Source organism: Curcuma longa, chromosome 9, assembly GCF_044706935.1.
Source record: "Curcuma longa cultivar G26 ecotype Majalengka, Jawa Barat chromosome 9, ITB_CL_G26_1.1, whole genome shotgun sequence".
NCBI classification, from domain to species: Eukaryota; Viridiplantae; Streptophyta; class Magnoliopsida; order Zingiberales; family Zingiberaceae; genus Curcuma; species Curcuma longa.
This window is the reverse complement of record NC_133869.1, coordinates 6,698,536-6,709,919: the sequence shown is the minus strand read 5'-3', so window position 1 is coordinate 6,709,919 and position 11,384 is coordinate 6,698,536. Positions and strand designations below refer to the sequence as shown.

The 11,384-nt window shown below is 35.0% G+C and overlaps 1 protein-coding gene across 3 annotated transcripts; it reads left to right on the top strand.

The window, feature by feature from the left end:
• Nucleotides 1-248: 248 nt before the first annotated feature.
• LOC141834867 (phosphomethylpyrimidine synthase, chloroplastic) lies at nt 249-4,220 on the top strand. Of its 3 annotated transcripts, XR_012602351.1 has the most exons (4): nt 249-1,070; nt 1,219-1,895; nt 3,386-3,484; nt 3,624-4,220. XR_012602351.1 is itself a non-coding variant. In XM_074722251.1 (3 exons), the coding sequence occupies exons 1-3, from the start codon at nt 312-314 to the stop codon at nt 3,393-3,395; spliced, it is 1,443 nt and encodes a 480-aa protein (XP_074578352.1). In that variant the 5' UTR covers nt 249-311; the 3' UTR covers nt 3,396-3,577. The 3 variants fall into 3 exon arrangements, 2 of the variants coding, with proteins under 2 accessions (XP_074578352.1, XP_074578351.1); XM_074722251.1 differs by lacking the exon at nt 3,624-4,220 and having other exon boundaries at nt 3,389-3,577; XM_074722250.1 differs by lacking the exon at nt 3,624-4,220 and having other exon boundaries at nt 3,386-3,577.
• Nucleotides 4,221-11,384: the final 7,164 nt, after the last annotated feature.

Genomic DNA, 11,384 nt, shown 5'->3' with positions numbered 1-11,384 from the left:
ACAAACCAATCCAATTTTCTCAAAAGAGGCATCTATAGAAGTTTTGTAAGTGGGTTCAAATTTTATAAAGAAATCATTCAGGAAAATATTAGGTATCATACATTTACAGTATGAGGTTCTTATACTTTTGACAAAAAAGGGAAATCTAATATGTCTTGTTGATTCCACTTATAGTTCATTCATTATAATATGCATGAGTTTATAGAGAATGTTTCTTAGAATTACAGTTTACTGATTCAACAGGACTTCCCAAGATAAGAAAAGAATGGGTGGAAAGGCGGGAGCTATTGGGTGAACCAAGATACACACAGATGTACTATGCCAAGCAGGGGATCATAACTGAAGAGATGTTGTTCTGTGCTACACGTGAGAAGCTTGATCCAGAGTTTGTGAGATCAGAGGTTGCACGTGGACGTGCTATAATTCCTTCTAACAAGAAGCATCTTGAGTTGGAGCCAATGATAGTTGGGAGGAACTTCCTGGTGAAAGTGAATGCAAATATTGGGAACTCTGCTGTGGTGAGCAATATCGAGGAAGAGGTGCATAAACTTCAATGGGCGACAATGTGGGGTGCTGACACTGCCATGGATCTATCGACAGGTCGTCATATTCATGAGACCCGGGAGTGGATCCTCCGGAATTCTTCTGTTCCTGTTGGGACTGTTCCTATCTATCAGGCCTTGGAAAAAGTGAATGGTGTTGCTGAAAACCTAACATGGGAAATTTTTAGAGAAACTCTGATAGAGCAAGCTGAGCAGGGTGTGGATTATTTTACAATTCATGCTGGTGTTTTACTTCGATATATTCCTCTTACTGCTAAAAGAATGACTGGAATTGTCTCACGTGGAGGATCAATCCATGCAAAATGGTGCCTTACATATCACAAAGAGAACTTTGCTTATGAGCATTGGGATGACATATTAGATATATGCAATCAATATGATATATCACTATCTATTGGCGATGGACTGCGACCTGGATCAATCTATGATGCCAATGACACTGCTCAATTTGCAGAACTCCTGACCCAAGGGGAGCTGACTCGTCGAGCTTGGGAAAAGGATGTGCAGGTATAAATTAAAATATTCTTTTTTTTATGATTTTTAGCTATATGTATATTTCTTGAATTTTTGCACTTTCCTAGGGATACACCCGACTCTCTTAATGTAGGTATCTCTTTCCAATGTTTTTGAAATTTCTGTTTTTATCCTTGTGCAGGTCATGAATGAAGGTCCTGGGCATATTCCTCTCCACAAAATTCCAGAAAATATGGTAAAACAGCTTGAATGGTGTAATGAAGCACCTTTTTATACTCTTGGTCCATTGACAACCGATATTGCTCCTGGGTATGATCATATTACATCAGCTATTGGTGCTGCAAATATCGGAGCACTTGGTACTGCACTTCTTTGTTATGTAACACCAAAGGAACACCTTGGGTTGCCAAATCGAGATGATGTGAAAGCAGGTGTCATAGCATATAAGATAGCTGCCCATGCAGCTGATTTAGCAAAAGGTCATCCACATGCACAAGCATGGGATGATGCATTGAGCAAGGCAAGGTTTGAATTTAGATGGATGGATCAGTTTGCCTTATCTTTAGATCCTATGACAGCTATGGCTTTTCATGATGAAACCCTCCCATCTGAAGGTGCTAAAGTGGCACATTTCTGTTCTATGTGTGGGCCAAAGTTTTGCTCTATGAAAATAACAGAGGATGTTAGGAAGTACGCTGAGGAACATGGATATGGGACAGCTGAAGAAGCTCTGCAGCATGGAATGGATGCAATGAGTGCTGAGTTCCTTTCTGCCAAAAAGACTGTTACTGGGGAACAACATGGTGAAGTAGGCGGGGAGATATATGTGCCTGCGAGTTATCCTACTCGCTCCTCCAGGTTAGTGGTTCATTTACTGTGGTCATAACATAGGTCCTGCTGATTAAAAATTGAAAGGTTATGTTTATAAATGAGTTCAATCAGATGAACACATAGACAGATATATCTTGACATTGGCATCATTAAGCAATGTTAGTCCTAACTTTTGGGGGTTGACTGACAACTTGTCTATTAATAGTAACAAGAATTATCATATTAGTAATTGAAAGGGGAGATATATGTGCCTGAGAGTTATACTACTCACTCCTCCAGGTTAGTGGTTCATTACTGTGGTCGTAACATAGGTCTTGCTGATTAAAAATTGAAAGGGGATGTTTATAAATGAGTTCAATCAGCTGAACGCATAGAAAGATGTATCTTGACATTGTCATCATCAAGCAATGTTAGGCCTAACTTTTGGGGGTTGACTGACAATTTGTCTATTAATAGTAGCAAGAATTATCATATTAGTAATGAAGGGGAGTCACGGTGCAACGGTAAAGTTGTTGTCATATGACTTTGTAGTCATGAGTTCGAGTTACGAAAATAGAAAATAGTCTTTTACAATGTAGGATAAGGTTATGTACAATAAACCCAATGTGGTCTGATCCTCTCCGGAACCCCGTATTGGCCGGTGTTTTGTGCATCGGACTGTCCTTTTTTGGTGACTTGCAAAAATCCCACCTTTATCTTTATAATTGGCATTCATGCACTTCCAGGCATACGCCTTCAAAATTCAACTGTAGTTTATTATCCTTGCAGGTGTAGCTTATTACATTTGCATAATTTGAAACATTGTCAAACATACAAGTTCTGATTTAGGTGCTAGCAATATTGGAAAATCTTCAAATATTGTTTTTGCAGATGTACATTCAATCTGCAGAACACCTGGCCGCTTTATTTTTTGTAACTTGTCCGTTAACGATAGCAAGAATTTGAAGATTAGTAATGGCTTGCAAAACCCCCACCTTTTCCTTGTAATAAGCTTTTTATTCAGTATCAAAATGGTTTGACTCATTCTGAAAATAAGCGTTTTATTAGTTAGTGAAATATGACCTATTTTTCCATGTTTTTATTTGCAACAACATATACTTTCACAATGCATCAAGATTCTTTGCAAGCTCCAGAGTGTTTACACCTTCCATGCTAGGCTTCCATTTCTATTGATTGACATCGAAGAAGAATGAAATGCGCATGCCAATGCACAAATGCTTGTTTTAATATCATATCCGTTTCTCTGACCTTTTTATCAAACTCCTCAAGATTCAATAGCATACGTCTATCTAAATTCACAAGACATATATAGCTGCTGCAAAATGCTTCATGTGCCTATCTCTGGTCATGGATCATTGTTTTCAGAATCTCAAAACAGCTATTCATTGCTCACTAAAGAGAAATATCTAGTCAGTCATCATAGTACCATCATGATAAATATGGTAGCCTTGTGCTACACATTTTTTAATGTATCGTGTAAGATTGATTTTCTGATGTTTTGTTTCTTTTCTTTGCAGCAGTGTCTGAAAGCGTTGACTACGTAACTGGACGAGATAAGTGGAGTTGACAATAAGGTCCATGATTATCATGGAAAAATCTTCTTATTATCAATGTTGGTAAGAACATGTTTGCTAGTTAAGTGGGAACATCTCTTGTTCTGTTAGTGCTATTGCTAGATAATGAACAACTATATTTTCTGTTGCTTTCTATTCTCTTGGCTTGTTGATTGACGGGAAATTGCACCGGGGGTGCCAGTCAACAAGTCATCCAAGCTTTTGAGCATGGATGACGGTCGGCTGGCTGAGAAAGTCCCTTCGAACCTGAACAGGGTAATTCCTGCGTAGGGAGTGTGCGATCTTTTTTATTTTTCTGTTCGTGCTCAGGGAAAACGCTCGCCAAACTTTCAGCCAGCTGATCCTGCACGAACCGCTCATTCAACCACCAAGCCCATCCATGTCTGAGAAGTAAGCTACAATATTTACATTTGCTTACTTCAACACCTACTTTCCATTGCAACTGCATGCTTTAGCAAGTCGGCAACGGCATGTAGCATATTCTCACAATGGCAAGGAACCAGTTTCGTTGGACATTCTTGAGGTAAGCTGCAACCAAGCAGTTCTTTGTGCTAGTTTGGTTTGGAGTACACAAAATGATCTCATGGTTTGAGATTTTACTCGATAGTTTTCGACCAAGGGTGCTTGCCCATTCTTAATCTTCTGCTCATGGCACACAGTTATGGTTGGAATATCAATATTTTCTAAAGGTGAATCTGAAGGCAATATTAGGAGTTCCAATACATTGTCCTATTAATCGATAGAGAGCTCTTTCATCGATAAGGGGCTCCAATTGCAAGTAGTCTTGCAGGTGTACCATAATTCTAACTATTGATGATTCTTACTATACCAAGCGAATGTGATATGTCTGCGATCATGATGTCTATAATGCCCGACAGTATCATGTGAACTCGATATGTTCATCATGAGTATCAGACAAAAGGGAGGCAACAAGAACAACAACAACGTTGGGTTGCACTCGGAGAACACTGTCGGATTGACCTAACGCTTGAGTGAAAAAAGAAAATGGAAGAGATAAAGATAAATCCTACTTTGATTTTCATTTGGAAGGAACAAGCAAGGAAGCATAATCTACTTGACTTTGAAGGCTGTCTGCCATTATGTGGGAATCAAGTACACACCAATTGAGCTAAAGTCGAACTCCACCCATTCTATATGACCCGGTGCAGCTTGAACATGCGGTTGTCTGTGGCTCCCTCCATCAAGTCATCCATTGTTTGTGCGTGTTAATATTTCGAAAGTCAAATTGGAGAAAGTTCACATTTGAACATGAGACTATACTAATAAGTAGTAACTAGTGAAACCCTAATGTCATTGCCAAGGTTGGTGCTCTTGCAATGAAAGCATTTTAAAAATGGTTGCACTAAACAAACAAGCAAACAAACAAACAAAAAACAGTATGGAGGCGTGATCAGTAAAATGCCCTATTGTTAATTGTTGAGGATCCATGCTAATTTATTAATTCTTTGTATTTTCCTGTTTCAATATTATTAAAAATCGAGATTTTCATTGATCGGCGAATCTTGGTAATTGGCCAATTGGGCACGTGGCTGCGGTACGAGTCATGATGATGGAAAGGTGAATATGAGACACCAAATCTATGCTAGATTCTCTCTTTCTTCCATATGCCCCATTTTAACCTACTTGTTCCCATAGATTTCCTTCTTAGATTTCTTTCTTTTTAAAGAAACTCAACTCGCATTTATGTAATCCCACAAGTATGAAATGGAGGGACCTTATGTTAATTTTTTTTAGGTGTAATCGCACGATTGATTCTTTTTGAAGAACAATCACAAAAATGAGTCAAAGATTTTGACTAAACCTGCTCTAATTGAATGAACACGTTCAGAAGTTGAAAAAGGAGAACTTTTTGTTCAAACAAGTACTAATCAAATTAAGCCACTATTTGAGGAATTGATTAATCCACCGGCTCTCATCATTCCTTTTCCACCATTCTGATATATTAGATAAAAGTTAAGAAAATTATGTATTAATTAAACTTAAAGAAAGAAAAAAATGGAAGATATTTCTGATACTTTAAATTTGTCTTGCCTACTAATCAACTCCTTGTTTGAAATATACGTGTCTGTGCAAAAGGTAGTGGGGGTCTGTTCATTAGAGACAAATTAAAAGTGAGTGGGGATTAAAGAAACAGAGCGATATGGAGAACAGAATATGTGGAGCTGGGTGGGTGTGCATGCTTCTTTGTCTTCCATTAACCCTTCCCGATTAGGGCATCCATATGCTCTGCACTGCACCATCACTTCAATACCCAACCACTTATTAAGGTCTTAACGGGCTCTCTCGTACCCGTTGGGACATGACTCGAAGATTCGAATGTGACTCCAATATCATGTTAGATAGAGACTATTTCATCCAAAATACAAAAGATAATTTGGCATACGAAGTTCTAGTCAATGTGAAATTTCGGATAAAGATCGGATCATATTGAGTCTATTGTACACAGTTGTATCATACATTGTAAAAAGTTTCCGCGACTGGAATCCATACAGCTGTAATTTTATATTGCGCCAAGACTCATTTGTATTGATTGATAAGGTTAAATGTAATAAATATGCTACTGTTTATGTATCGTAAGATGAGGATGAGGGTTTGGATTTGATGTTGCCAGCCAAATGTTGTTTCACGTTGGTCTGCTCCAAGTTCCCATGAGTACTACGAGTGCCAACAAGCTACCTACTAGTTCTCATTCTACCCTTTTTTAATTATATATATATATATATATATAAAAGATGTAAAAAAAACTCCTTAATTTATAACAATTTAGTATAGAAAATTGTTCATGGACTTATGACTTGACATGCCCACCAAGTATATAAAAGCATGAACCAGATTTATTGAAATGGATAAGAGTCTAATTTTACACCTTTTGCCTTATCAAAAACATGCCAATATGGTCGTGGGACCGCAATGGTGCAGTGATAAAGATTTTTGCCAGTTGTTCAACCATACAAGGATTGAATTTCAATTTTGATGAATTAATAAATAAATTTTTTTAATGGACGGTTGATGTAAGATTGCTGGATTGATAGACTGTCTGTTGATAGTCGATGGAAAACTTTCAATGGGATCAAGTCAGCCACCTCAAGATACCCTGTGCCAATTAATTAAAAAGAAAAAGAAACATGCCAAATGATCTCTTCGGATATGGTGTAAAGATAAATACTTATGGTTTGAATCTTAGCTACGATGCACTCTAAAATATTTTATTTTATCAGAAATATGTTAAGTGCCTCCGAATATGATTCAACAGTAAGACGCTTATAATTCAAATTCTAACTTCTATGCATTGTAGATATCAAGTGTTTACAATTCAAATTCTAATTGTACTGTAAATCATTTTTTTTAATCGTATGAAAAATCTGCTAATTGTTGGATGAGAAATCGCTCATTTTTTTAAATTTATTCCAAATCAAGAGGAAGACTGATTATCTCCTGGACTAATTGAACCCAAAAATACCAGGATTCTTTGTTATAAAAGAAAATTGGCAAGTGACGTGTGTTGATTCTTTTTTGATTGAAATATCTAAGTGTAGTTTGACACTTATCGATAATGAATCAGATCTCTCATACGAACGTTGTAGCATGGGCGGAGCTAAGGGGGGCGCCTGGGGGCCGTCGCCCCCCCTGCCCCCCTGTAAACACAGTAGAGAGTAGAAAGGAGAGGAAGCATGCAATAATGGCGCTCGATTGATTTGCGAGGGATGCTGCAACCTGCAATGTGGGAGCTCATTTATAGCATGTTTACTAAGATTGACTCATTTGCGTGGATTCCAACGTTAACTTTTGTTTGAGCGGAAAAGTCAAATGGGGATTAATTAATAGATAAGGGCCAAGCCGGAAGGGAGCCGCCAGATTGATGATCCGGTGAGCAAGAAAAGATGTCCTTTTTTTCCCCTTTAGTAGATAAACGAGATATATTTAAAATAATTTGATAAATAAATTTAGGTTGAACTAGAGTCTAAATGGACCAGACAAGTCTATCAATCTTAATGGAGATTAACTTGTATTTGATATTGAGAACGTTACGTTAAATTTATATTTTGGTATATGATAAATTTAAAATTATATTTTGGTATATGATAAATTTAAAATTTTACTGCATACTTATTGATTTAGAAAGTTATCGAAGACAGGAAAATCAAAAAGTTATTCTCTTTTTGACAAATTGATTCGACTTATTTTGATTATACCAGTTTCTATTGCAACATTAGAGCGTGCATTTTCTGCAATGAAAATTGTGAAGAATAAGTTGCGGAACAAAATGGAAGATGATTTCTTATCAAGTTCTTTGATAATATATATTGAGAAGGATATTGCTCGCAGTTTTGATGTCAATTCTGTTATAGATGAATTTGAATCTATGAAAAAGCAAAGAACGCAACTTACATTGTGTTGAATGTAACTTATTTATTAGTTAATTCAAAATTTATTTTATTAATGTGATAATGCGATGTTAAAAAATGACCTCCCTCGACAAAAAATCCTGGCTCCGCCCCTGGTTGTAGCCTCGTCATGAATAAATACGCCAAGAAGTTTGGAAGTCTTCGTAATTAATAATTCGGCACGTGAATGAACAACCGTTTACTCGAAGGGGAATCGAATCTTAATTTTGTTACCCGACAAAAACTGGTCAACAATAATAGATTAATTAGGAAATAATAGTACGACCAAACTAGATTGAGATTTTCATAAATATTTCCAAAATTGCCAATGTTTTGTGATTTGGATCCTCGTCGCCTTCTTTCCTGCTTCGGATCTCGAGTCGAATCGTAGAGGGTTGACCCGAAAACCCGGCCGGAGTTTGAAACGCAATTAAAATAAGATGATGTTAATGATTGACGGCTTAAGCGTGTACAGCTCATTATCATTAATTAATCCAACACGAATATTTAATTCAAATTTAGATGAAATTTTCATTTTTTTTCTCTTGCAATTTTAAATATTAAATTTTTTTATCTTGCAATACACATGAAAAAAAATATTAAAAGAACTTCTATCTTATTTATTTTTATCCCAAAACATTTTTAATTTAATATGTGATAATTTTTTTACCAAAGTTGCTATTAACGTAATAGAATTATTGAAAAAATTTTAATCAAAATTATTTCAATACTAGTCAATATTACTTCAATTTAATCGAAATTAATCCACATATTTTAAATAAAAAAATGATAAATCTCAATCAGTTTCATGGACTCAATCCTTGGGATGGTCGGTCCGGTCCCATGAAAGTTTCCCACCGACCACCACATATTTTAAATAAAACTAATATAGAGTAGTTGTAATCAAACTACTGCAAAGTAAGTGGAGTGATTTTCGTTCAAACTACTACCACGTGAAATATTTTCAATCAAAAAAATTTTAAATGATTTTAATCAAAATTACTCTGTATTATAGCCAAAAGATATAAAATTTAAGATTTTTAAATATTTTTTTGTTTAACTATAATTATAATAAAAATAAAGGGTGCATGGCCATCATTTAACAAATTTTCATTTTACACCCTTGAAAATTTTCCTACAACCTCAAAATAATGAAATGCTCACAATGTTTCACTACCAACTAATAAAATTGACTTGCTAGAAAAAAAATATGCATGACATGTTAAGTGTATCATTGCATAGGCAACGCTAACAATTAATGAACAAGGTGATGAAAGTTTAAATTACATATAAGTCTCCCGGGCTAAGGTGCGATAGTAAAAGATGAAAGGGGTTTCGTAAGCAACGAGATTTCGCTCATAGCACATTACATTTGGAGAGTTTGAAATTTTATGACATTGGACTGTCCGTTAGGTGGTCAGGATTCATCTATACTTCTTAATTTATCCTATTAGTTGATGAAAAATTTTTATAGGATCAGATTGAGCACTTTTAGATTAATCAGATAGTAAGAGTTTAGTACGATGGAGCAGAGTTGCTCAGGAAAAAATCGAATTTGATGAAGCTGAGGCAATGCTCTCCTTTGTCATGGTCAACTGCAGCTTCCTACTTTACTTCTTTATAAATGATTATAAAATTGACCATGTGAGGCTGTTGAGGTGACTATCTTTTATTTATTGAAGTGGATATCTAGATAAAAAAATTAACAAACAAAGTTCAAAAAGCATTGTGAGAAACTTCAGTGGCAAAATGAAAAATTCCCATTAGTTTATACGAGGAAAAATGCTGCCAATTGGTCCTGTGTTGCTTTGCTCACTTTATTCCTCTTACTAATAGAATTTGTAAAAGCATATATCATTTTCGTATTTTTCTATGAAGATCTAGTTGCGTCTATAAGAATTTAAAGGCATAAAGATATATTTAGATTTGACAGAAATTTAAAATAAAAAAAACCGTTATTACATTTAAAAATACCAAAATAACATCCACATATAATTTTCTACTCGAAATAATCTTTCATTCACAACTTGTCTAACCACAAGAATATAAATCGCCAACCTAATTACGTTCGACTATCAAAACGAAAATTACTTTGGTTAAAATAGTTCTATTTTAGAATTGCTTTAGTTGATGTAATTTTAATTAAAATTACTCCAAGGTAAAATATTTATAGATATTTTAAATAAAAATTTATTTTAATATTTTTACTTTTAATGATAATAATAATGATGAAGCTCATTTTTTTACCTTTTAATTTTATATCAAATAGCTAGAGCGATTAAACGGATCAATGTAACAATGTGTCAATCTATTAAAAATTCATCATATTATGAGGTGGAATGGCCCGATCCAGTAAATTGACGAATTAAAAAATCTGAATTCAACCCAACTCAAAACGGATTGCGAGTTAAATTGGTTTACTCACGGACCTATTAAAAAATAAAAAAATATTAAAATCTATAAGTTTAGATTATAATTAAAAATAGATCAAATTGAAAATTTTAAATTTAGACTTGATGTAGAAGGATAAAGCCTATTGGTCTATTGAATTTTTTAATTTAATTTTAATTTTTTTTTAAAAAATAATTTTTTTTTTAATTCGTGAGTCAAACTAGAACTTCGTCACGGACCAACTCATACGAGTCACGGACCTAAATGAGTTAGCCCACCTAAACCCAACTTAAAATAGATTAATAAAATTTTAATTCAATCCATTTAAATTATTTGATAAGACGGATCAATTCAACAAATCCTATAGAAATTGAGTCGCTTAACAATTTTACTCTAATACTAAGCAATTTTAGAAGAAGAGGAATACACATAAAAGTGAACATTATGAATAATTTATATAAAAAAATTATCTAAATGTATATTATATATATATATATTAAAATTTTTATTTAAAATTTTTTTAATTGTGATAAATATAGTAAAATTTGGATAAAATAACCAATATTGAATTAGTTTTGTATAAATTAAAGTGTGATAAAATCTATTATAATTTCACACATAATAATAATATTATTATTATTATTAAAAAGAATATAATTTATTGAGATATGAGTGGGTGGGCCCACGAGCCTCACCATTTCGGCAGAAGCTGGTTGCAGTCCCATGAAATACCACACTCCCTCCGGTTTCCTGATGCCTCCTCTGTTCTTAATCATTCTTCAATCTCTCCTCCATTAAATCTACCGCGATAACAACCCGCGATTTCTAGGTACATTTCGGCCAAAAGCCTGCCACAACCACTCGATTCCTCCTCCGAGCTCGAGCTCCGAGCGCCTCCATTTACTACGGCCGCCTTCCTCGGTATTAATTAAAGGCTGGCCGGCGGCCGCGTCAGTGCTCCAGCGACCAGAGCAAAACTGAGTTATCAGGGAAAGGTAGACAGGAATCCATTCCATTCTCTTCTTTCTTTTAATTCTCCAGCTACTTTTATTCCTCTTCTCTGTTCTACCCAATGCGTTCGCTTTTATTTCATCAGATCTTGAACTAACTGTTTGAGGCTTAGAGGCTTGGAGGCTGAGGAGAAG

What these genes read in the sequence shown, in the direction of transcription:
- LOC141834867 (XM_074722250.1), top strand. Translation starts at nt 312, where the DNA reads ATGTACTATGCCAAGCAGGGGATCATAACTGAAGAGATGTTGTTCTGT. An exon ending in CTTGGGAAAAGGATGTGCAG is followed by an intron (nt 1,071 to 1,218) that starts GTATAAATTAAA and finishes ATCCTTGTGCAG; the next exon opens with GTCATGAATGAAGGTCCTGG.